Below are 27,969 nucleotides of genomic sequence, written 5' to 3'. Positions count from 1 at the left end.
TATCATCCACACTAAACTACCTGCGTCCCCACTACAGGTATCAGTCACTAACTAATCTTAACGTTACCTAATGTCATCTCTCTAGATCCCTACACACAATATAACCTAACCCACCCGGGCTAGTTTTCACTGCCATACACCCCATAATCTATTGCGCATTTGCCCCACTTTTGTGAGGGATGACAGAGTTGCCATCCCACCACATCGGGCATCTCCCACTACCAATTTTGCACATCAAATTTCAACAAATCAAAAATTTGCCAATCACTACCCATCATCTGCCAATCACAACTGCCAATCCTTTGCCAATCATCAAATTTAGTTTTTTCTCTAATTTTGGGTCCAAAACACTAACCTCATCACCCAGTCTACTCACTAATGCCTCTCGGTGCGCCAATTAACTTCTAAAGCTCGGCTTCGTACAGCCAAGCCATGAATGCGGGTTGTGTTGTGCCAGCGGCTGGACGCGTCCGGCACTCGGTGCAGGGACGGGGGCTCACCCGGGCCGAGATCCCACGCACCACCCCGGCGTGGAGCCATCCAATGTCCCGATCTCGACCTGCCGGAATGCCTCAACAAAAAGTGGTCGCCATGACGACCCTTCCTATCGGGCTGCCCGCTCCGCCTAGTGGAGCCCGGACGCGGCCGTTCCACGCGAGGCCCAGCGTGGATCGCGCACGGCGGTCCTTTCGAACCCGCCGTGGCTCGGATCCCCGCTGGTTCTCGCGGCACGCGAAGCCCGGCACACACCGAGGGCCCGCTTCGGCTAAAAGTCGACCTAACCTTTAACCCGGTTACCGTCGATGCTTCACCTGGATGCTTACATGCATACGCTACCCCTTGCTTGCTCATACCTTTCCTTACACACCCAGGTACCCTCATTCCGCTCACCGACTTGGTCACACACCTGACCACCGAACACCTTGGCACACATTCGTCGCTCGCACACCTCACCAACACACCTCTTCGCGCCCCTTTCTCGGTCACCTCCTTTGTGACAATCACAGGTGTGCTCTCACCCGCACACCCAACCACGTGCCTCACTACCAATTCCAGCGTGCATTCCCACTCACGCTCTACCATTCCAGGTGTGCATCCTTCCATTCCAGGTGTACATCCTCGCTCACCTGTCACAACCAACTCACGCTCCTTGTCACTCTCCCTACTTTCACCTCCACTCTTGACAGCGCACTCTTTCCTCATGCACCCGTCCATTACACACCTTTCTCGCGCACACTCTCCCGTTACACCCTCTGTAACACTCACCACAGGTGTACACTCTTCCTTTACACCCTCCGCAACACTCCTCACTACGCGCTTCCATGTGCTCCCTCGCACACGCGCTACGACCGACTCACTCTCGCCAGCACCCTCACTCCTTGGCACGCACTTTTTCCTCACACACCCCAGAGTCGGACTTTCTCGCACACCTCCTTTTTCACACACCAGACCTGTCGCACACTTCACCAACGGCCTCTCACGAACACCCGGGTCCATCTCGACCCCCAAGCTCATTAAATCACCTGGCGTATCATACGCACGACCATATTGGTCACCACTTACACCGGGTCCTCTTCCTCTTCGCTTCTCCTCCATCACCTGCGAATCCCTCATCCGGTTAATGAGCACATCATCACGATCCGAACACAGACTTTGGACCAATTCTTTTATCTTCTCTTTTATCTCTTTCTTATCCCCTCTCCGTCGCTTCTTAATTTCGCTCACCCCTTCTTCCACTTCTTCTAATTTCTGCTTCACCTCTTTTATTTCCCGGTACGTCTCCTCAAGCTCGTCCTCCAAGGCTACCTTGACCGTTTCCATGTGCGTCCTCACCTGCCGGTCCTTCGTCTCCATTACCTCTGTCACCTCGTCCAACCTCGTTGTCAGTTCCTCACGTACCATCTGACATTGCCTCTTTGTCGCTATCAAGTCGTTTTTTATGTCGTTTTGTGTCGCTTTTAACCCTCCTAATACCGCAGTGTTCCTTTGAACCTGCTCCGTTAGTCCTTTTTGTCCCTCCGTCAGCTGTTCCACCTCCTGCGTCAGGTCCTCTATGCCCCCTTGCAATTTTACAGTCCCCTTTCTCACCTCCTTCTCCATGTGCTCCTTACAGTGCCTCACCTCCTCGCGCACTCCTCCGACCTCCTCACTCACACCTCTTCTGATCTCTTCTCCCATCACTTGCATCTCCTGCCCAGATGCCACCCTCATCTGCTTCATTTCCTCCCTGTGAGCATCCAGTTTAGTTTCTACCCCCATTCTGACCCCCTCTATCTGCTGCCCCATTTGGTTAACTTCCCTTTCCGCTTGGTCCCTCATGTCCCTCAATTTGCCTTCCATACTGTTTTCTAACCCCTCTAACCCCTATTGTATCCCTTCCATTTGATTCTCTTGAGCGGCCATTCTGTTTTCTACCCCCATTAACCCCTCCTGTATTTCCCCTAATCTATTGTCTAATCCCTCAAATTTGTTTCCTAATCCCTCTATTCTACTCCCTAACCCTCCGATCTGGGCCCCCATGTCCTCCCTTAATTTCTCGCTATTGGACCCCATTTCGCCCCCCATGACCCCCATTTGGCCCTCCAATCGCTCACCCTGAGCATCCATCCGGTTCCCCATTACCCCCAATTGCTCACCCTGCAGTTTGAGGGACGCCTGCATTTGCGCCATAAATTGCTCCATGAGGGCCTGCATTTGGGCCATCCCTCCCACTTGTGCAGCGGGTGCGGCCGCCGTAGCCATGTGCGAGGCGCCATTTTGCGCGCCCGCAACCTCGTGCGCAAGGACGCCATTTTGCGACCCTGCTACCCTCACTGCTTCGCTCTCCTCATGTCCCTCAATTTGGTCCTGGATCGACCCTGCCTCACTCTCCTCTACCGGAACCCAGCCGTCTTGATTTGCCATAGCGCGACTTTCAAAATTCGGGTTTTTATTTTTTTTGTAAAACACAATCAAATTTCGCCGTTATAATTTCGAGCGCGTCAAACGCGCTCCGGGACCGATCCCACTTCCCGACACCAATTGTTACGGACACGACTTATTAAGATGTTATGCTGGGCCGAGCGGAATGGCCGCCGTGTTCGCACAAGTTACCCGATTATACTCGAACGTTGGCCGAATCGCGCTACGCTAGATCAATGAAGGAAAGGACACAACGGCTGGGTTAAATGACACGACACCAGGGGTACAGTTCTCAAGACCTCCGGAGGAGGATATAATATGGGATATGCAGAACGTTTAGATTACACGGCACAAGAGGTACAGCACAGAAAGGTGGGCACTTATACACGGTCTTATCTTAATCCCGACAGACCACAGACAAACGGGACAAGACTGACTCACACAGGGATTGATGGCAAGGAGGGGCAGGTAGTCGATGGCTCAAGGTGCACCTTGGCTCAGGGGCAGAATCGACCCGGTCCGGTCCAAAGATGCGGGTAGGTATCGTCGCGCTGGAGGTGGCGTCCGTTCTCCTTCGTAGCTGAGGCGCATCTGACGTCACCTCCGTCTTCCTGCGCGTATCCAGCGGGGAGTGACACGCCCTCGGCTCGTTAGCTCCGCCCCAGATGGAATCGGTCCGCCGCTTCTTATTGGGTGCGGGGGGTTACCGGGCTCCGCCCTTGACGAGGAGCTGACAGTCAGCCCCTGAGTGGTAACCCCGTCGGAGCACATGGTCAATGGCGGCTAACCAAGCCGGAGTGAGGACGCGCACTCCCCGCGCCGCTGTTGTTGTTGTTGGTGTTGTTGTTTCATGAGGAAGAGATGCGGGGAGGTATTGGGAGGTCCTAAACTTACTACTGGTGCCATACAATCACATTCTGGTGCAACGAAGAGTCAGAATTAATGGAAACGAGTCCTTAACTGACATAGACTAAGAATAACTAGCAAGATGTCCTATAGTTGTCTACGTGAGGTGCGGTGAACCTGGGCACGACATTTAATGGGGGAAAAAGGGGAAGGTCGGGGCTACAGAGTGTTGTTTACAGACAATGGGACTAGGGAATGGGGGATTGGGGATAGTTGGGGAGTATTGGGGAAATAGGGGAATATTTACAAGCGGATATGGATGGAGGCCAAATCCCATATCCGCAACAATATTTACAATCTCGGTAGAGCGCAAACCTCCGCCATGCTGAACAGTTTATGGTTTCTATCCCACTGATAGGCCGTATCTGGATTCAGACCTGAACCAAAATCTAATTGGCTTGTTCTTGTCACCTAACCAACTCGTCCACCAAGTTCAGTCATTCGTCCATAACCTTTTTAAATATCATGCTACATATCGCTTATCGCCCGATCTCTCAATGGTGAAGAATTACTTGAAAATTAAATAAATCTCGTATCCGAATCCAAATTCAGATCTTCACTAAAATCGAATCGATTCGTCCTTGTCACACATCGAACCGGTCCATCAAGTTTCATCCAAATCCGTCCACAACTTTTTGAGATATCTTGTTCACAAACACACACAGACAGGGGTGAAAACATGACGTCCGTCCACCTCCGGTGGCAGAGGTAATAAAATACTCAATGAGAACTGAATCGAATGAACTTTATACAAGAATGATTTAATTCCTCATTCATCCTCATTCATGTTCTGCATGCAGTATACAATAAGCATAATTTATAATCTGCACAAGTGTCACCACACTGCTGTTTTGTTTTCGGACTAATCTTCCTTTCTCCAATCTGATTGGTTGCCTGGCATAGCATTGGCTCCTCAAGATTTCCTTAACCCCAAGGGAATCCCTAGCTGAGGATTTCCTAAGGGTTGTTCATGCAACAGCCCTTAAGGAAACCCTTCTCCAAGGGAAAAAAAATGTGCCTTCAGGTAAATCTTCCCTTAACCCATCAAGCACGTCAGGAAACAATCGTTGCTGCAAATCGTGGCATATATATTGTTACTGATCGCGGTTTAGATGGTATGATGGGCCGAGCGGATGGTCCAACCGCGACCGTTACAGGATCCCCGACTCACCCGATTCACCCAGAACTTTGGCCGTATCGCACCGCAGCTGCCCAATCTGGGAAAAGACTAAAACGACGAAATGCAAAGAGGAAAAGGAATAAGACGAGAAGACGGACAGAAGAGTAATTGGATTGATTGTACACACACAAGCAAAAAGGAGCAATCAAGTTTATTTACAACACATAAGACGCAGGTGACACAGTGCAAATACTAGCTTATACAGACTTAATTAACCCAGGGACAGAACAAACAAAACAAACTCACGTACACAAGAAGGGTGGAAAGGCAGGAGGTGGATGGCTGGAGGGAGAGGAAGGTCCAAGGGGGTCCTGCAGCACGATCGGCGCGTTTAGCAGCCGCCGTTCCTTTGCGGCCCTGCTCAAAACCGCCGTTCAGGCCCCAAGCTGCTGTTGTGGCTGCTGTGGACGTCGCGTGCTTTGCCAGGACTCGTCTGACTCGTCTGGTCCAACCCTCAACTCTTTCTTGGTCCACTCACTCCTCACCACCGACTCCTCACCGCAACCAACGCAACCAACTGACCACCGACTCCACTGACTGACTCTCTCTCTCTCAACGCTTCTTGCGCGCGCGCCTTTATAGCGCCTCCAGCGATCAAGCCGCCGGCCTTCAGGACACGCCCATCGGTGTGCTCACCTCGGCCCTGGTTGGTCATGCGACCCTCTGGCTCCGCCCTTGATGACGACGGGCGGGCACGCCCCTCTTCCCCGACCCGAGCCCTTGTTCAATGGTGGTTTTGGAGGGGAGGTAATTGGCAATCGAGGCTCGGCAATGACGAAAGGGGATGTGAAGGAAATGGAGATTTTGGGGATGGGAATGAAAGGGGATCTATTCTCTTTCACTGGTGCAATGGAGTACTTCAATTAATGGGAGACACAGCCTTACTCTAAAACACAGAATAAGATATAACTATCAAACAGGGGTATTCTATTTATTGGCTGACGTGTATGCTTGTGGACTAATTATGGGATGCCCTTTCACCTTTACACAGCTCCGGAGGCAGGGGGCGCAGAATAAACAATAATCATCACCAATTTACCACAATACAACACAATCAAAAAAAATACAGGCCTCATATCCGCAACAATATATATATATATGCAAATGAGTTTAAATGGACGTCAGCCCAAAGAACGAATCGTGACCTTTCTTACAATGTATAATACTGGGTAACTTATGAAAGCTTGCTCCCAACTGGTAGAGACATGCCGATGACAAAAAAGCATTTCTGGCCTACTAACCAGTAATTCCAGCACCCTCTGGGTTACGGATAATGGGGCTCAAAGGTGTGTAAGGACAGGGGGAGGAGGGAGGGAGACAGGTGGTGTTTCCTTGAGTTTAAGGAAAAACTTAAGGAATATTCATAAATACAGTGCATTCAGAAAGTATTCAGACCCCCTTCACTTTTTTCACATTTTGTTATGTTGCAGCCTTTTGCTGAAATCGTTTAAATTCATTTTTTCCCTCATCAATCTGCACTCAATATCCCATAATGACAAAGAGAAAACAGGATTTTAGAAAGTTTAGAAAATTTATTGAAAAGAAACAACTGAAATATCACATTGACATAAATATTCAGACCCTTTGCTATGACACTTGAAATTTAGCTCGGGTGCCTCCCATTTCTCTTGATCATCTTTGAGATGTTTCTACACCTTGATTAGAGTCCACCTGTGGCAAATTCAATTGATTGGACATGATTTGGAAAGGCACACACCTGTGTATATAAGGTCTCACAGCTGACAATGCATATCAGAGCAAAAACCAAGCCATGAGGTCGAAGGAACTGCCTGCAGAGCTCAGAGACAGGATTGTGCTGAGGCACAGATCTGGGAAAGCCTACAAAAGATTTCTGCTGCATTGAAGGTTCCCAAGAGCACAGTGGCCTCCATAATTCTTAAATTGAAGAAGTTTGGAACAACTAGGACTCTTCCTAGAGCTGGCCGCCCGGCCAAACTGAGCAATCGGGGGAGAAGGGCCTTGGTAACAGTGGTGACCAAGACCCCGATAGTCACTCTGGCTGAGCTCCAGAGATCCTGTGTGGAGATGGGAGAAACTTCCAGAAGGACAACCATCACTGCAACACTCCACCGATCTGGGCTTTATGGCAGAGTGGCCAGACGGAACCTCTCCTCGGTGAAAGAGGAGAGGCACATGAAAGCCCGCTTGGAGATTGCAGAAAAACACCTAAAGGACTCTCAGACTGAGAAACAAGATTCTGTGGTCTGATGAAACCAAGATTGAACTGTTTGGGTTCCATCTGGTACATCATATGTCAAAAGTGTAGGCACATCTAGTTGGTGGAATGTGAAGATGAAGTGTGTCTATACCCACAGTGTGGGCCATTTTCACCAAGCACGATACTAGATATTATTATATAATCAGTAATTACACTAACCAGTATTACGACAGGTGTATAAGCACTCAAAGCTAATTTGGGAATAATTACGTACCCTCATGAAGGTCACCTTCAACCACACAAGATGCATTTGAATAGCTGACACCGCGACAGTCTCCACATTCAAGCCAGCAACTCTGCAAACCATGTTTCTTGCAATTTTAACGTTTGGCGTCAGTCGGTTTTACAGTTACACTTGATACCCTTTTGCAAGTTCTCGGGGGCTGGAGGCAAGTGAATGTCAATAGGATGAAGCTTGTCCTTGGCAGTCACCCAAGCCCATTCCTGTGGGATCAAATTCTCACCCTGAAAAATCCAGTGCGGGACCTGCATATATGTACGCTCACTGTGGTAGCTTGTTTCTGCAGAAGTAGGAGGAAAGATATGAACCTCGACCAAAGCAGTGTTGGTCATGATTTTCCTACAGATTGTTCTGCACCTCAAATTATATAAACCTTCATCGGAAGTGCCACTGTACAGATCAACAATCCGAGATGGGATCTCGCGAGATCTTGGAGACGGCGGCAGGGATTTTCGAAGCTCCACACGGTCTCCACGTTTTTCGAAGTTAAGTCTGTTCACAATTGTATTTTGTCGAAACTGTATTTATCTTTCGGTGTGTGAAGTTATTGTGTGCAACTTTGGTTGTTTCTCGGTGTTTATCTTTCATAAATTGATCGTCTGTTTGCCGTGTCGCGAGCAAGGCCTTGTACAGTGTGCACTGTACAACCTTGAGGCTTTGTTTTTCTCTCAGTGGTCCGTCGTTTGTGATCCAATAACTTTCGTTCTCTGTATTCCCAGTCTTTTCACCCAGAGCCTACTTCCTTGTGTAAATCTCAACTCAAAAAAAAAAAAAAACAAAAAAAAAAAAAAAAATTCCTTCTCTGTTCTCATTCGTTTATTCATTCTTATTCGTTCGTTCGTTCTTCGACCACGTGTTTCTCCCCCATTTCCCCAGATAGTTTTCACTCATTAACCTTCAATGTTTACACTTTCCCCTCAAGTTATGTATTCCGTCATATTTTATAACACCTTTTTCTTCTTCTTCTTTAAAAGGCTGCTTTCGACTTGCTCACCAAATCAATTCATCCCAAAAAAAATATCCATCTCCTATAGTGCCTTTGTTCTACATTCCCTAAACTCTCCTGCACTCCATCCTCCATCCAGCGTCCTTAAACGTATTTTTAACTCGAAGGTCACAAGAAACTCATTTTGCAATAAATGTTCGTTTCCCATAAATCGTACACTTTCAAAAATCCAATCTCACCCCTCCCCTCCAAATCTTCCCCATAACCCCTCCCCTCAAAATCTTCCCCATCACCCCTCCCCTCCAAATCTTCCCCATCACCCATCCCTTTCAAATCTCCCCCCTTGCCCCCTCCCTCCTAAACTACTCCCTCACCCCTCCCCGCCAAGACGCCCCCTCGCCCCTCCCCTCCTAGACTCCTGCCTCACCCCTCCCCTCCAAATCTCCCCCATATCCCATCCCTTTCAAATCCCTCCCCTTGTCCCTTCCCTCCCAAACTCCCCCCTCACCCCTCCCCTTCAAATCTCCCCACCCTCATTGCTTCTCAATTTCCCCCCGCTCACTCCCCCTCCTCAAAGCGTCCTCCCCGCTTCTTCCCCCTTCAAACTCTCACCTCCATCTCCCCCAACCTTCTGCCTCGCTCTTCCCCCTCCTCAAATAACACCTCATTGTGGCTCACCCAATCACCATCAAACCTTTTGTCCGCCCCATCCTTCCCTTTCTCCGAGCTATTCTGAAATCTCTGACACACCTTCAACAGCTCTCCCTACCTCTTCCACCTCTTCCACATCTTACCCTACCCCTCCTCCCCCCTGTTCTGTATCTGATGCTCCCCCTTCCTCTTCATTAACGGTATGGACCTCAAACATCCGGGGCCTTCGTTCAAACTTAACTGATCTCTCCATACAGGTTGCTTCTGTCAAACCAGACGTGATCTGCTTAACAGAAACTTTCCTCCTTTATGATGTCTCTGATTCCATAGTATCTCTCCCGGGCTACTCCCTCCTCCGGTATGATAGACCTGAGCCTCGTCCTGGAGGCGGGGTTGCTATCTTTATCAAAAACTCTCTTCCTCACTCGCCCTGCACTGCACTCTCTCCACCTCACCCCCAGGAATACCTCTGGCTACGGCTTCCCCTTCGCTCCCACCTCTTGTTCATATGTGTGTTGTACCGTCCACCAAACAGTGATGACTCCATCTACATCTCGCTGTCTGATGATATGGACCAACTTCTATCTACTCATCCCAACTCTCTCTTCCTCATATGTGGTGATTTCAACTGTCATCATGCCAGTTGGCTGGGTGTGGGTACCTCTCTCACCAGCCATGGCTCCTCAGCAAAGGACTTCTGCGACTCACTGGGACTGACACAATCTGTCAATTTCCCGACCCGGATCTCAGTCAACGGAACATCTTCTCTTCTGGACTTGGTTATGTCTAACTTCCCTGAAAATGTCTGCTGCTCTTCTTCTGCTCCGATCGGATCATCTGATCATGTCCTTGTTAAAGTGGACATCTCTCTGACCATCCTCAGGGAGCCTGCTCAGCGTCGACGAGTCTGGCATTTCACTCAGGCCAACTGGCACGGTCTTCAAGCAGCCATCAATCATCTGGACTGGTCTCCCATCTCTACCACCTCTGACATCAACTCATCCTGGGAATTCTTCCAAAGTAAATTGCTCTCTCTCATGCACAGATTTATCCCATCTCGTCTTCAGTTGTCATACCCTTCCTCCCGTCCATGGTACACGGAATCTTGTGGTGAGGCTGTTGCCCAGAAACAACTTGCCTTCGTCTCCTGGAAAGCAAATCCAACGGAAGGAAATCTCATTTCCTTTCACAAAGCCCGAAACAAGTGTGTGTCCACCCTCAGGAGAGCCAGGAAACAATATCTCTCCGTTCTCAAGACCGAACTCTCTTATCTGTCTCCCTCTTCCAAATCCTGGTGGCGTCTGGTCAAATCCGTTTCTGGTGTTTGTTCCCCCTCCATCCCCTCCCTTACCTCAAACGGCTACACAGCTGACTCCGCACGTGAAAAAGCTGAATGCCTCAACTCTGTGTTTGCCTCTAAATCTTGTGTCCCAAACCCATCCCTCTCTGTACCCACCATACCCAGTCGTACCCTGCTGCTCCTGGACTCCGTGTCCTTTCCCCCTGACAAGGTGGAAAAGTTTCTGTCAACCCTCGACTCTGATTCTGCAACTGGACCCGACGGCATCAGCCCACGGGTCCTAAAATCCTGCTCTGCTGCTCTATCTCACCCTCTCTCTGTTCTCTTCACCCTCTCTTTTGCTCAAGGTCAACTGCCATCTGCTTGGAAATCAGCCAACATCACCGCTTTGCACAAAAAAGGTGCAAAAACAGATCCTAGCAACTACAGACCAATCAGCCTTCTCCCAATTATCAGCAAAGTCATGGAATCCATCATTGCTTCTGATATGAAATCTTTCCTCTTCTCCAATGGCTTGATCTCTGATCATCAATTTGGTTTCAGACCAGGTCACTCTACTCTGGACATGCTGCTTCTGCTGTCTCAACAATGGATGGAGGTCCTCAATGCCAAACAGGAAATTAGAGCTGTCTCCCTCGACATATCACGTGCCTTCGACACGGTCTGGCACCCCGCTCTGCTCACCAAACTCTCCTCCTTTGGTATCCATGGAAATCTCCACGCATGGCTGGCGGACTTCCTCTCTAGTCGTCGTCAACGTGTGGCCCTGAATGGGTTTCTCTCATCTCCTCTTCCTGTTCAGGCTGGAGTTCCCCAAGGCAGTGTTCTGGGCCCCGTGCTTTTTCTGGTCTTCATCAATGATCTCTCTGACTCTCTCGAAAATCCTCTCTATCTCTTTGCTGATGACTCCACTCTCTGCCGCTCCATTCCTCTTCCCTCAGATCGGCAGTCTGCTGCCTCCTCACTCTCTGAAGACCTGGACAAAATCACAGACTGGTCAAACAAGTGGAACATGTCTTTCAATCCTGACAAATCTCACACTCTTACTATGTCTCTCCGAAAAGATCGACTGGACAACCCTCCCATCTACTTTCTCAACAATCCTCTCCAAGAAGTTCTGTCGCTCAAGATTTTGGGTCTCACTATCTGCCATGATCTTTCTTGGGAAAACCACATTTCCAAGCTGGCCTCCAAAGCCAGTCGCCGACTGGGCATCCTGCGTCGTGCGAAGTCCTTCCTCGGCACACCTGAGCTCCTCACCACATACAAGGCTTTCATCCGCAGCTCAATGGAATACTGTTCTCCCCTATGGGCCGGTGCTCCTACCTCACACCTAGCTCGGCTTCACGCTGTTGAAACCAAAGCTTTCAGAATTATTGGAATCTCCCGCGATGAAGCTATCTCTGAGGGCCTTTCACTCACTCACCGCAGGCAGGTAGGTGGTCTTTCTGTCTTCTACCGACTCCTCTCCGGCCTTGCACCCCCAGCTCTCTCTGTGCTCTGTCCCCCAAATATTCCTACAGGTCGCACAAGATCTGCCAGCAACCCTCTGATGGTTAAACTGCCGAAATCTCGGCTCTCCGCTCACCTTCACTCTTTCATTCCTCTTTTCTCCCGCCTCTGGAACAAACTCCCTCACTCCCTTCAATCCCACTCCTCCCTCCAGGTCTTTAAAACAGCTGTTCACCACCATCTCTTATCTTCCCCCATCCAAAACCTTGATCTTTTCTACCCCCGCTAATTCACCCCAGATCCACCTTGTTTGAAATTCCAACTTCTTTCCTGGAAGTCCTGGCAGTGTCCATATGTTTTATACCTCTCCCACTGCCCCCTTCCCACGCCCCCCCCCCCCCCCAAAGCCCTCGCCCTCTCTCAGATCTCTCGATGTCTCCATGTCTCTCGGTCCCTGCTCTCAAATGTTGTGTTTGTGTCCTTCCCCCTCTCTCCCCATCTTGTCTACCGCTCCCTATGTTATATGTTTTATGTGTCGGTTTGTCTTTCTGTGTGTTCATGTGATTAATGTTCGCTCTTTCACGAGCCTCGATATTGTATACAAAAAAAAAAAAAAAAAAAAGACAAACAAGTACTTCCTCTCCTGCTCTGACAAAGTGTTCCTTTGATGCCTTTCTGGTAAACACTTCACCTTGAATGAAATGAATGAGTGAATGAATGAATGATCGTTTTAAGGCCATTTTCCCCCGCTCGAGCAGGAGTTAGCCTTGCGGGCCCCATGACAATCATGGTTCCCTGTTTGAGGCAATGTTTTTATGGCCGGATGCCCTTCCTGACGCCAACCCTTGGTCACGCTCTTAGGATGCGCAGGGATACGGTGTACCTATTCTAAATCGGGGTACACACCGTGATCATTCATCCCAGCAAGCTGGTACTCAATTTGCCGACCTCGGAAGGATGACAGGCTGAGTCAACCCCCCTGGCGTTAATTCATCGATCGACCGGGATTCGAACCCAGGATCCTCGGATCCCAAGCCGGCACCCTAACCGCTAAGCCAACGCCAGGCTCTGCTCTGCTTTGCTCTACTTCACCTTTAAAAAAACCACCTTTAGAGGCCATTTTTCCCCGCAAAGCGGGGGTTGGCCTTTTTCGGGAACCGTGGTTGTTGTTGTTTTTCGGTCCCCTATTTGAAGCAATGTTTTACGGCCGGATGCCCTTCCTGACGCCAACCCTTTTTGCCGCCTTTAACGACAAACAGGGAATTACCAGTGAACTGGTACTCAATTAGCCGACCTCGGAAGGATGACAGGCTGAGTCAACCCCCCGGCGTTAATTCAGCGATCGACCGGGATTCGAACCCAGGATCCTTGGATCCTAAGCCGGCACCCTAGCCGCTAGCCCAACACCAGGGATACGGTGTACCTATACTGTGTGTACTTCACCTTGATGCCTGAAATTAGGATGACCCACATAGGTTTCTTCAGTGCAATGCCCTTACCATTGTCGATTACAAACTCTTGCTCCAACGTCCGATTACAGCAGTTAATGCACTTTTTGATGACATCTGAGATTTTCTCGTATGGACTCTGCAGCTTTTTCCTCTTTGCTGGTTGACAACTCGTCTCCTCAGGGAGCCACACAAGCCAGCACTTGTGGATGTAAATTGGGCTCTAAGAGGTTTGGAGATGCCACTGCCATCAGAAGAGAAGGTACAGCATGTGTAGGATGGGGGTTCTCATTTTCAGAGCAGACCATGACCACATAGATCCAGTGTTGCATCAATCCACAATATGGATGGAGAGTATGTCACCAAGACGTACTCAAACCCCGTAGTCGTGTTTGATGGATACTCAGTGGGCCCATCCACAAAGGATTCAGCACACCTGAGATGCAGTGGTGGAACAGCTGTACCACAACTTGTGATTTGTGATTATGAAACCTGTGATTATATAACTTGTGATTATAAAACCAGTGAAATTCACTCCCTTCAATCCCACTCCTCCCTCCAGGTCTTTAAAACAGCTGTTCACCACCATCTCTTATCTTCCCCCATCCAAAACCTGATCTTTTCTACCCCTGCTAATTCACCCCAGATACACTTTTTTTTGAAATTCCAACTTCTTTCCTGGAAGTCCTTGCAGTGTCCATATGTTTTATACCTCTCCCACCTCCCCCCCAAGCCCTCTCCCTCTTCCAGTTCTCTCGATGTCCCTGCTCTCAAATGTTGTGTTTGTATCCTTCCCCCTCTCTCCCCATCTTGTCTACCGCTCCCCGTATTTTGTGTTTTATGTGTCGGTTTGACTTTTTGTGTGATTATTGTTAGCTCTTCCACGAGCCTCGATGTTGTATACAAAAAAAATAAAATCATTTATTTTGCAATTTGTTTGAGCTTACCCTATTTATGTCAAAGATGGACAACTGTTGTATTTACGCAGAAGAATGGTCTCTCTGATGCACCTTAAGACTTGGTGTTGATATAATTGATCACATGATCATCAAATGAAAAGGCACCGTTTGTGAGTGAATGACTCGTTATTTTTTCATATATTTTGTTTGGGATGTACATGATGCATGCTCAGGTTCCTTAAAATATATATTTTATCAAACGGGGCAAAATATTGAAAGCATTGCTTCGGACTCAAATCTTTCGCTTCGTTACCTTCGGCCCAATTTAATCATGATTGCTACATGCAGCAATTATTTTCTCATCTGTTTCACTAATTTAGTTTTACTTGTTGCCTCCACCATCAAAGGTGGATGGAGGTTATGTTTTCACCCCTGTCTGTCTGTCCGTTTGTGAACAAGATATATCAAAACGTCGTGGACGGATTCGGATGAAATTTGGCAGAGAGGTAGCGTATGTGACAAGGACGAAATGATTAGATTTTGGTGAAGATCCGAAGTCGAGTCTGGCTACTGGAATTTTTAAAAAGTGATTCTTCACCATTTGGAGATCGGGCCAAAACGATACATAGCTGGATATCTCAAAAGGTTATGGGTGGATTTGACGAAACTTGGTGGACAGGTTGTGTGTGTGACGAGGAAGAATCTATTCAATTTTGGGGAAGATCCGGCTAGTAGACTTCACCATTGATTCTTCACCATTTGTCAATGATGCATATCAGGATATCTCACAAAGTTGTGGATGGATGATTTTGATTAAGCGTGATTCTGTGTTGTGATTTTCTCGTCTACTCTGGGATACAAAACGTAAACTGTTCACCTGGCGGAGGTATGCTCTCTACTGTTTGCCGTTCTAGTTAAGTTTGTCATTTTATTTTCTCCAGGAAATTTGTTCAATATGGCTCTTCCAACACCCCCCCTGGCGGTGGACAGATTCGGAGGTGGACGGAGGATGGATTCGGAGGTGGACCCCCCTCCCCCTGTGCCCCCCACATCTCTCACCCCCAAAAATACTGTATACTGTACAGCTGCTGCCTTGTCCTGGAGGGATTCATTTGAGGAAGCCTTTAAATTGTACTTTCGCATATATAGGCATGTTTTGTCGAATGGCCTTCACCAGTATATTGTCCAAAGGTTTTCATTCAGACACACTCCATTAGCGCTCCAACTAGATACAGGAGGCAGCAATCAAGCGCAAATCTCAACCGTGTCAACTTAATGCCACCGAAAGCACCAGTCGATGTCGCGAATGTCTAAATGATTTCAATTGCAAACTCGTTTTGCTGTTATCGCATCATTATCGAGGCATTTGGCATTTACCATTTGGCTGGGGTAATGGCACATGATGGCTGCCTCCTTTGGGAAAGGGGTAATAAACATTTATGTATTTGGAGCAAACTGAACTACGTCGTTCCAACATGTATCACTGCAAATCTCGACCCACCTCCCCCCAACACCCACCTCCCCTTCCCCCCACCACCTCCAATCTGAAGGTATATTTTGAATTCCCTCTTTTGCTCTGGTGAAGAGTTAATGCCCATAATGACAGGTCCGTCTTGTTTACCTTGGCGTTTGGCATACGTCAATCAACATCCTGTTGATTTCATCCAATATTCTACTGGTCTATCGATGCAGAACTTTCCAAGCAAGACTACTTCTTCATTCTAACTTTTTTTAATTTCTTGTGGTAAATTGCCTTGATTCCTGTTGGCATGCTGTTTCTAAGTGGGGAACAGTGGTGAGTTTGAGGTGAAGGTGGGAGTGCATCAGGGGTCGGTACTAAGTCCACTACTATTTGTAGCTGTGATGGAGGTGCTGGCTCAGAACGTAAAGGAGTAAAGGAGGGTTTACCGTGGGAGTTGTTGTATGCAGATGATCTGGTGTTGATTGCGGAAAGTATGGATGGACTGAAGGAAAAGATGAACAAGTGGAAGGAATGTATGGAGACAAAAGGTCTGAAGGTGAATATCGGAAAGACGAAGGTGATGGCAAGTGGTAAAGCATGTGGTGAGGTGGAAAGAACTGGGAAGTGGCCCTGTGCTGTGTGCAGGAAGGGTGTCGGAGTGAACTCCATTCAATGTACAATGTGCGCTGAGTGGGTTCATCAAAAATGTAGTGGTCTGAGAGGGTCATTAACCAGTGTGGCAGCTACATTCAAATGTAAGGTGTGCACAGAGGGAGCTGCAGATGGAGGAAATGTTGATTTGGATCTTGGAGACGGCGTGAAGCTGGAAGGTGTGAAAACATTTTGCTAACTCGGAGACATGCTGAATGGAGAAGGTGGATCAGACTCGGCAACGGTTGCTCGAGTGAGATGTGCATGGAAGAAGTTTCGGGAACTGAGTGGCGTGCTGATGACTAGGGGAGTGTCGTTGAAGCTGAAGGGAAAGGTGTATGCTGCATGTGTGAGAAGTGTTATGATTTATGGGAGTGAGACATGGGTAATGAACGTAGAGCAGCAACGAAGGTTGGAAAGGGTGGATATGCGAATGGTTCGATGGATGTGCGGAGTATCGTTGAGAGAGAGGAAGACAAATGATGAATTGCGAAAGATGATGGGAATAGAGCCTGTGATTGATGCTGTGAAGAGGAACAGGTTGAGATGGTTTGGTCATGTGTTGAGGAAGGATGAAAGTGACTGGTTGAGAAGAGTGATGGAAATGAATGTAGAAGGAAGTTGAGGGCGGGGAAGACCGAGAAAGACTTGGCTGAAGATGGTGGAAGAAGAAATGCGGGCAAGGGGGTTAAGAAGGAGAGATGCAGAAAATAGGGAAATATGGAGAAGATTGTCATGGGGACCGCAAGGCTAACCCCCGCTCTAGCAGGGAAAATGGCCTTTAAAATGCATGTTGTTGTTGTTGTATGCTGTTTCTAAAAGAAAGTGTTACGCTCCCAAATTATACAGCATGGATCGCTATAGTTGAAGCTCTCTAGAATCTAGATCGAGGCTAGCTCTAGCCTGTTGAGGGGGGTGGGGAGGGTGGTGATGGGCAGGTTTTGGGAGGAGAGGGGGAAGTGACTGCAGGTATTTTTTGTATTCAGTGTCGAAGCTGATGGCCGAGGTAGAACACAAGACAGATCAGGAAGTAACGAAACAAAAAGAAGGGGGCGGGGGTGCGATCAACAGCAGAGTTGAAGAAGACTTAGAAATAAGGCAAATGGGGAAGAATGAGAACAGGAGAGGACATGGGGTGAGCAAGATGGAGACCGCCGTAGGCCGAACACGACTTTGATAATGCACAGTAACAAGGTACGGTAAAATATGGAAAATTGGATGAAAAAGCAATTGTCAAGGGGACGAGACAATAATGGAAAAACATGACAGATTTGGTCCGGAAAGCTTTGCTTTGATGAACAGCAGGGAAGCATGTACGAGGCAACCTCCAGCACCCTCCGACCAGAACTGGAAAGATCTCTCCACAAGATCTGGTCATTTTAGAACAATGTGAATCAAGCTGTCAGCTGCTCTTAATATTCCAGTCTACTCTCATGAATTGAATATAATTAGGAAACCACATTGACGCTACTGGTTCTAGTACCCTATAAAGGTGTTGCGATTGAGAATTAGAATGAATTTATCTGACTGCCATGAATCCTTGCCAAACATAGCAATAGCTCTTTATATGTTTGTGATCTGTACAAATTTGTCAAGGAGCACAGTGTTTTTTTATTTCGTTTTTGTGAGTATAGTTCATAGTTTTGGAGATCCAGCTGTGCCTAAATGACTCCAAAATATTCTTGTTTAGCCTCCGAGTCCAGCCCCCCTCAAACTGCAATTTCCAAAATATGAGGAGGTTGATGCTAAAGAAATTGGCATTTTCCATGAAAGGATTCCAGGTAACGAACTGAACAATGTACTTCGCAAAATGTGAGATGCCCTTTTGTCCATTTCACATGGACTACCCCATTGTTAGATGTGCTTGCTGTTGCTCATACTTATTCAAATGATAGAGGTTGAAGCTCGTGGAAGAGCTTAACGACAGAGTGGTGAGAGGCTGACACACCAATGGTGGAGCGTTCGGAAACAGCATACGAGGGATGTGGAATTGGCAAAGGAACAAACAGACGGGCAGCATAACAAGTAGGGGACATATGGACAGGACAATGGAACTGAGGGGCAGATTTGGACAAAGAATCTGAGTAGACAGGAAAAGCTGACAAACAGGAACAGCTCTTGCATACATTGTTTGTTTTTTTTTCCTGCATGCCATGGAGAATATATCCCTGCTAGTTAGAAATTAAGCAAGGTTATGGGAGGTATTTGTTTTATATCATAGTGGGTAAGGATTTTGGGAGAGTTCCATGAATATGCATTTCTTTATGGGAATTGAATATTTTCTCATACTTTGGACACTTGGTTGTTAAATGTAGTTGTTTTATTATAATTTTCTTATGATTTCTGATTATAACTTCCTGTTATATGAACAAGCAACAAGCAAATGCTTGCATTAATGAATCGCTCTTTTTGTCACCCACGCCCTCGCCACAGGTACTTGATGTGCAGCAGCTTTGAGGACCTGCGCATAAAAGCAGCTTGGGAGGGAAAGGGGGTTTTGTCTCGCTCCAAACTTCTTGACAAGTTACAAAGTGAGTTGTCAGTCTTTAATGCAAAGGTGATGCCTTTTCTCTTTGAGAAAGATCTCAGCACCCCCTTTGCTGCTCATGTAGCATCGGCGCTGATCGATGGAGCACTTGGCTGCACAAACTCGGCTGGAACGCGAAAATGTCAGCTCAAAACTGCTTGCCGGTGCTGTGCAGTTGCTGTTGTTCATTCCGAAGTTGCGATGATGTCATTGCCTCTTTCGGCCATATTGGTTGACTGCCAAATAGTGAATGCACAAAGAAAACCTCGCAATTGCCGTGTTTTAGAAAGTTCCCCTTTTTGCGCCTCTTGAGTGCAAATCTCTTTGTAGACATCGTAATATCCCACAAATGCTGCCGCAGCTGCGCCACCATAAGCTACTTCCTGGTGCGTAATACTCAAGTATACAACCAAAAACGGTGTGGAAGTGGCTTTGCAGCTGTTTATGTGCCATGATGTAGCAAATACAACAATGTAAGGCTTTCCCCTTCACCATAATTACCATTTGCAGCTCAGTGATGTTTTCTTCTATTTTTTTTTCTTTATTGATTTATTTTTTCTTCTATTTCCTCCTGATGAAGTGTTTTGTCATCAAATATTTTTTCCTGGTATTGGAGAAGCAGTCATACTTTTACTTTATTAAATGTTAACCTTCAAACACATGCAGCGTTATCTTCAATATATTTTACTAACAGCTACATTCAAAGTACACTGCTCCCATGCCAAATAAATAACATATCCTCCAGTGCACGATATTTCTGGGGTGCCTCAGGCACGCGAAGATGCTGCATTACAGCACATGGAGACTGCATTCGGAGGGAGCATTGCACAATAATTGATTGATTAATTGTGTAATTAAAATAAAACATAATCGTAAAATAATCAATTTCTTAATCAATTGGTTAATATCATACCTGAACCACCACTGCTTCATCCGAATGGGTAACTTTTTGAAAATTAATTAAATTTTCTTAATTAAATTAATTAAATAATTAATAGGTTAATTGATGAATCAATAAATCGAAAATACACTTTAGAGCCAAATCACTTGGTCACTGTCATGTCCGCATATCGGCTTCTGAGTTCAAAAGGTGCCTGAGATATTGCCCAGATGAGAAAGGAAATAAATAAGCACTTAATGAATCGATAATAATGAAGTAACTCATCAATTAATTGATTAATGAAAAAAAATAAAAAAAATACCGTTTTTGCCAAAGCACTTGCTCACTATTGTGCCGAAATTTCAGCTTCCTAGCTCAAAGGATGGCTGAGATATCGCCCGGACAAACAAACAAACAAACAAACAAACAAATGAAAAATCGCTCTGAGTGACACTTGGCAAAACAGAACAAAGTAGAATGGCACTCAGTAGAGCATCCTTTTGACCTCAAAAATAATTAGTGGTTGAATTCAGTGACCTGATGAACAAATCGTCTTCAAAGTTTAAGTTAATCGGATGAAAATTGACAATTTTAGAAATTGGACCTATGTTGACCTAAAAATAGTTGGTGGTTGGTTTCAGTAAGCTGATATGTAAATCCCATTCAAATTTCAAGTCAAATCGATGAAAATTGAGGATTTTAGAAATTTGAAAAAAGTGGTTGACCTTTGGTCTCTGTTGACCTTTTGGCCTACGCTGATCTCAAAAATTGTCGGTGGTTGAATTCAGTTAGCCGATATGAAAATCGCATTCAAATTGCAAGTTAATCGAATGAAAATTGAGGATTTTAGAAATTTGAAAAAAGGTGGTTGACTTTTGGCCGATGTTGATCTCAAAAATAGTTGGTGGTTGAATTCAGTTCGCTGATGTGAAAATCCGATTCAAATTCCAAGTCAATCGGATGAAAATTGAGGATTTTAGAATTTGGAAAAAGTGGTTGACCTTTGGCCTATGTTGACCTTTTCGCCTATGTTGACCTTAAAATAGTGGGTGGTTGCTTTCAGTAAGCTCTTATGCAAATCCTATTCAGATTTCAAGTCAATTGGATGAAAATTGAGGATTTTAGAAATTTGAAAAAAAAGTGGTTGACCTTTGGCCTATGTTGACCTTTTGACCTTTTGACCTCAAAATATAGGATTTTGTCAGACCAGGAACTCTACCATTTGGTGAAGTTTCGTGAAGATTGGTTTAAAATTGTTACCTGTAGGCAAGTACAAGTGAGCGGACAAAACACACACACAGACACACAGACACACAGACACACAGACACACAGACACACAGACACACAGACATACACACACACACACACACACACACACACACACACACACACACACTTTTGCCAAGTAACAAATGGAGTGAAAACTTAGTACTCTCTTTCAGCGCGCGTCAGTCATCGATGCGCGATGAGATGTCATGCACCCAGTGATGACATTATGCAGCGCCTGGAGATTGAATGGAAAAGCAGCGGTGTATAATTAAATTTTTGGTGTATTTGCTCTGATAAAGGAAACTGATTTAATTTCCTCTTTTGTTTGTTTAATAATTTTGCATGCCACATATGAATTCACATTTCCATATGGTTGTGTTTTAATTCCATGTTCTAAAATATATCTCTTGCAATTAAATTAAGAGCTTTCTTATTTGCTACTTCAGAATAAGTTTATTCCATTGCCTTTCCTCCGAGTTCATCTTTAAATTTCTTTTACTCTCGTGGTCTTTGTGGAGTTTAAAAAATGGTATTTTTGGATAATCTTTTATTATGTAGTAAGTCATAGAGCCTGTGATTGATGCTGTGAAGAGAAACAGGTTGAGATGGTTTGGTCATGTGTTGAGGAAGGATGAAAGTGACTGGTTGAGAAGAGTGATGGAAATGAATGAAGAAGGAAGTAGAGGACGGGGAAGACCGAGAAAGACTTGGCTAAAGATGGTGGAAGAAGAAATGCGGGCAAGGGGGTTAACAAGGGGAGATGCAGAAAATAGGGCAAAATGGAGAAGATTGTCATGGGGACCGCAAGGCTAACCCCCGCTCTAGCAGGGAAAATGGCCTTAAAATGCATGTTGTTGTGTGTTGTTGTATGTAGTAAGTCATACTTGTTCTGTAATAAGTCAGTCAGATTTAATATCTTCATATATATATATATATATATATATATATATATATATATATATATATATATATATATATATATATATATATATACATACATACATACATACATACATACATACATACACACACACACACACACACACACACACACACACACACACACACACACACACACACACACACACACACACACACACACACACACACAGTGAAACCTTGACTTACGAGTTTAATTCGTTCTGTGACCGAGCTCGTAACTCAATTTGCTCGTTTCTCAAATTAAATTTCCCCATTAAAAGGCATTGAAATGCTATTAATCCGTTCCAGCCCCCAAAAAACCACACCAATTTTTTTTGTTACGTGTTTTTAAATAAGAAAAATGTACTTTATAAATAACAAATAATGTATAAACAAGCACGACCTCGTATATACTGTTCATAATAAAAGAGAATGTTGTAGCGACCCATGGGTCCCCCAAGCAAGACTGGCATCAGAATCTCCTTGCTCCAGCCGGTGACGTCACCGGCGGGGATCCCCGGCGCCAGAGTGGCTGGTCACGTGACCGCCAAAGCGTCCCGCGCGTGCGGGTATAATGAGCTACACCTGTGGATCACGTGACCACCGAAGCACGCCTCGCTTGAGAGGCGTGGCTTTCGGTTTCGGTTTTTGGTTTTGCTTTATAAGGCAGCCCGATAAACGGGCTTTTTAGTGTTCCCGAGTTGGTTTTACGAATAAACATCTTCTCGGACGAGTTTGTGCCTTGCGATCCTTTTATCCGTATTCTGCTGGAGTCCAGACTCCTTCAATGTAAAGAAATAAACTGGTTTTATTAAGTGTTGTGGCGGACAAGAAAGCACTGACGTGGTGACATCACCCCGCACACCAAGTGGGGGTGGGCCACGCCGGGGAGAGAGGCGTGGCCTCAGGATATAGACGGGGCGCACAGCCTTGAGCAGCTTAGTGCTGCAGTTTGAATAAAGACTCTTGTATGAACCGCGTTGTCCGCTTGCTCCTTGCGTAAGCATTAGCGCGCGCAGCATCGCGCTACAGTGTATTTACCTTGAAGATCAGACGAAGATGCTGGCGGAGGTGGAGGAGATAACTTTTGCCCTTTTCGCCACACTTTCCTCACTGTCACTTGCAGGGCGTTTCAATAAAAACCTGTCCAACGAGGTTTGTTTCTTCCTCCCTTTCAAAATGTTTCGAAAATTCTCCATCTCTTCATGGATAGAGGTACGGAGCTTTGAAATAATCGTAACGCCCTTGGCTGGCGTTATAGCCTTTATCGACTCCTTCTGCTTCAAAATCGTACATATCGTAGAAGTACTACGATCGTACTGCCTCGCCAAGTCGACAACACGCACACCTCGCTCATGTTTTTTGACGATTGCGTGTTTTATATCCAAGCACATCATCCTCTTCTTCTCAGTACTGCCCTTGGCACTCAATTTCTTAGGACCCATGGTTAAAACTAAGAAATTTTCCAAAATAACCAACATGCGAAAACAAAGCAGCAGCGATATACGGCAGAGATGCTTGCACGGCAAGATAACCACGTGACCGGAATGCTCGTTGGGCCACCTGGTGGCGGGTGGCGTAAGCTCGTAACTCAGATCTCGGCTCGCATCTCAAAGCAAAAAACCGCCCGAGCGACGGCTCGTATCTCGGAAAACTCGTAAGTTGGTGCACTCGTAAGTCAAGGTTTCACTGTATATATAGATATATATATATATATATATATATATATATATATATATTTTTTTTTTTTTTTTTTTTTTTTTTTTTTTTATATATATATATATATATATGAAGATATTAAATCTATAATATATATATATGTATATATATATACAGTGGGGAGAACAAGTATTTGATACACTGCCGATTTTGCAGGTTTTCCCACTTACAAAGCACGTAAAGGTCTGTAATTTTTATCATAGGTACACTTCAACTGTGGAAGACGGAATCTAAAACAAAAATCCTGAAAATCACATTGTATGATTTTTAAGTAATTAATTTGCATTTTATTGCATGAAATAAGTATTTGATCACCTACCAACCAGTAAGAATTCCGGCTCTCACAGACCTGTTAGTTTTTTCTTTAAGAAGCCCTCCCATTCTCCACTCATTACCTGTATTAACTGCACCTGTTTGAACTCGTTATCTGCATAAAAGACGTCTCCAGACCGTCTCCGACCACAAAGACCGCAAAGACCGACCGCAAAGCCGTCTCCAGACCTGTCCACACTCAATCAATCAGACTCCAACCTCTCCACAATGGGCAAGACCAGAGAGCTGTCTAAGGACATCAGGGACAAATTTGTAGACTTGCACAAGGCTGGGATGGGCTACAGGACAATAGGCAAGCAGCTTGGTGAGAAGGCAACAACTGTTGGTGCAATTATTAGAAAATGGAAGAAGTTCAAGATGACAGTCAATCTCCCTCGGTCTGGGGCTCCATGCAAGATCTCACCTCGTGGAGCCTCAATGATCATGAGAAAGGTGAGGGATCAGCCCAGAACTACACGGCAGGACCTGGTCAATGACCTGAAGAGAGCTGGGACCACAGTATCAAAGAAAACCATAAGTAACACACTACGCCGTCATGGATTAAAATCCTGCAGCGCACGCAAGGTCCCTCTGCTCAAGCCAGCGCATGTCCAGGCCCGTCTGAAGTTTGCCAATGACCATCTGGATGATCCAGAGGAGGAATGGGAGAAGGTCATGTGGTCTGATGAGACCAAAATAGAGCTTTTTGGTTTAAACTCCACTCGCCGTGTTTGGAGGAAGAAGAAGGATGAGTACAACCCCAAGAACACCATCCCAACCGTGAAGCATGGAGGTGGAAACATCATTCTTTGGGGATGCTTTTCTGCAAAGGGGACAGGACGACTGCACCGTATTGAGGGGAGGATGGATGGGGCCATGTATCGCGAGATCTTGGCCAACAATCTCCTTCCCTCAATAAGAGCATTGAAGATGGGGCGTGGCTGGGTCTTCCAGCATGACAACGACCCGAAACACACAGCCAGGGCAACTAAGGAGTGGCTCCGTACGAAGCATCTCAAGGTCCTGGAGTGGCCTAGCCAGTCTCCAGACCTGAACCCAATAGAAAATCTTTGGAGGGAGCTGAAAGTCTGTGTTGCCCAGCGACAGCCCCGAAACCTGAAGGATCTGGTGAAGATCTGTATGGAGGAGTGGGCCAAAATCCCTGCTGCAGTGTGTGAAAACCTGGTTAAGAACTACAGGAAACGTCTGATCTCTGTAATTGCAAACAAAGGTTTCTGTACCAAATATTAAGTTCTGTTTTTCTGATGTATCAAATACTTATTTCATGCAATAAAATGCAAATTAATTACTTAAAAATCATACAATGTGATTTTCAGGATTTTTGTTTTAGATTCCGTCTTCCACAGTTGAAGTGTACCTATGATAAAAATTACAGACCTTGACGTGCTTTGTAAGTGGGAAAACCTGCAAAATCGGCAGTGTATCAAATACTTGTTCTCCCCACTGTATATATAAAACAGATATATATATATATATATATATACATACACTACCGGTCAAAAGTTTTAGAACGCCTCAATTTTTCCAGTTTTTATTGAAATTTACACCGTTTAATGTCCAGTAAATAACCTGAAATGGTACAAAGGTAAGCAGTAAACTGTTTTAGGTTAAAAAAAAAAAGGTTTGTTAGCAAAAATGGGAAAATAAGGTAAATTGCACAGTTATATTGTAAAACAAAAAAGTAAAAAAAAAAAGGCCTTCTTCAGGGAACAAGTAATGGGTTAACAACTTACAGCTGTTCTGCAGCAATGTCAGTAAATTAAGCCTTGAAAGTTGATGCAAACAATTCCTACAGGTGTCCCAACCTCTGCTGATTACTTGATTACAAACCCTCTGTCTGTATAAAAGCAGTATTGGAACAGACTGTTATTATACCCTCTGAAGCATTATTTGGACAATATTGCACTGCAGGAAGTAGTATATTGGAAACTGGAGGAAACTTTGACAGGAAAAGGTCTGGCAGACCCAAAGCCACAACAGAGTTTCTGAGAGAGTCCAACAGCTTGCATGATAGGCGGCTCACAGGACAACAGCTTCAAGCACAGCTTAACACTGGTCGAAGCAAGCAAGTCTCAGTTTCAACTGTGAAGAGAAGACTTCCAGCTGCAGGTTTGACAGGTCGAGTGGCAGTAAGAAAGCCATTGCTAAGATGGCAAAATAAGAAAAAGAGGCTTGCCTGGGCCATGAACCACCGCCATTGGACTACTGAAGACTGGAAGAAGGTCTTATGGACCGATGAATCACAATTTGAAATCTTTGGTTCATCACGCAGGGTTTTTGTACGCCGTCGAGTAGGCGAAAGGATGGTTCCTCAGTGTGTGACACCAACTGTCAAACATTGAGGAGGAAGCGTGATTGTCTGGAGCTCTTTTGCTGGATCCAGAGTCGGCGACTTGTAGAGAGTGACTGGCACCCTGAACCAAAAGGGCTACCACAGCATTTTGCAGCACCATGCAACACCCTCTGGTATACGCCTAGTTAGCCTGGTGTTGGCTTAGCGGTTAGGGTGCCGGCTTGGCATCCTAGGATCCTGGGTTCGAATCCCGATCGATCGCTGAATTAACACCAGGGGGGTTGACTCAGCCTGTCATCCTTCCGAGGTCGGCAAATTGAGTACCAGCTTGCTGGGATGAATGATCCCGGTGTGTACCCCGGTTTAGAATAGGTGCACCGTATCCCTGCGCATCGTAAGAGGCGACCAACGGTTGGCGTCAGGAAGGGCAACCGGCCATAAAAAACATTGCCTCAAACAGGGAACCATGATTGTCATGGGACCCGCAAGGCTAACCCTCGCTCTAGCGGGGAAAATGGCCTGAAAACGATCATTCATTTTCATTCATTCATTCATTCATTCATTCATACGCCTAGTTCATCAGGGGTTCATCCTACAGCAAGATAATGACCATAAACACACCTCCAGGCTATGTCAAAACTACCTTCGAGGAAAAGAACAAGACGGTCGGCTTCAAATCATGGAGTGGCCAGCGCAGTCTCCAGACTTAAACCCCATCGAGCTGGTTTGGGTGAACTGGACAGAAGGGTGAAAGCAAAGCAACCTACACGTGCAACACATTTGTGGGAACTTCTGCAACAGTGTTGGGAAGAACTTCCCGAACAATATTTGATTTCCATTGTAGAAAGAATGCCATGAGTGTGTTCGGCAGTTATATCTGCAAAAGGTGGCGACTTTGCCGAGTCAAAGATTTAAATTAAATTTTGGAAAACAAAATGATTCTATGATTTCTTTTTTTTATCTCCAATTGTTTATTTGTTCCATGCTTAATTTCAGAGTACATTGAGACATTAAACTGCATAAATTTCAATAAAAACTGGAAAAATTGAGGTGTTCTAAAACTTTTGACCGGTGGTGTATATATATGTACATATATACAATATACAGTCACGTGAAAAAGTAAGTACACCCCATGTAAAGTTTTGTCTTTTTCAACATATTTCAACATACAGCTATTTGATCTTCATTTCAACAATATTGATCGACAAAGATGATATAATATAACAAATATCATGAAACATTTACATTTTGTAGTCCATTGTATAATTTAAATAAACATAAATGCAAATTTCGCATGTGGAAAAAGTAAGTACACCCCTGCATTTATCACTCCTTCAAATACCTAAAATTAGAATCAGGTGCACCAGCTCAGGTGCAAATGATTAGAACATCGTTAGAGAGGATCTTGGAGGAACCTGTCTTATTTAAACCTCAGACATTTAGTTTGGTTTGCTCTTTGTTGTTGAAGTGTGTGGCATCACCATGCCTAGATCAAAAGAGCTCTCTGAGGCCTTCAGAAAGAAGGTTATAGATGCCTACGAGTCTGGGAAGGGATTTAAAAAGATCTCCAAACAATTTGAAATCGATCATTTGACTGTCCGGAAGATCATCTACAAGTGGAGAAGATTCCAAACAACTGCCAACTTGTTCAGGCCAGGCCGCCCCAGCAAGTTCAGCCCGAGAGCAGACCGCAAGATACTGAAAGAAGTCTCGAAGAACCCAAGAATGTCATCACGGGACCTACAGGTAG

The 27,969-nt window shown here is 45.6% G+C and overlaps 1 protein-coding gene across 2 annotated transcripts in view; it reads left to right on the top strand.

Moving 5' to 3' along the window:
* Positions 1-27,969, top strand: part of WDR26 (WD repeat domain 26) — a 156,252-nt gene that overhangs the window by 86,209 nt on the left and 42,074 nt on the right. For both annotated transcript variants that reach the window (XM_068128443.2, XM_068128444.2), the window contains exon 5: positions 18,710-18,807. In XM_068128443.2, the coding sequence (XP_067984544.2) occupies positions 18,710-18,807 (98 nt within the window). The remainder of the gene's footprint in view (positions 1-18,709; positions 18,808-27,969) is intronic.

This window comes from Myxine glutinosa, chromosome 9 (genome assembly GCF_964187855.1).
Source record: "Myxine glutinosa chromosome 9, kmMyxGlut1.1, whole genome shotgun sequence".
NCBI lineage: Eukaryota > Metazoa > Chordata > Myxini > Myxiniformes > Myxinidae > Myxine > Myxine glutinosa.
The sequence above is the reverse complement of the archived record's forward strand: the minus strand, read 5'-3'. Positions and strand labels throughout refer to the sequence as shown.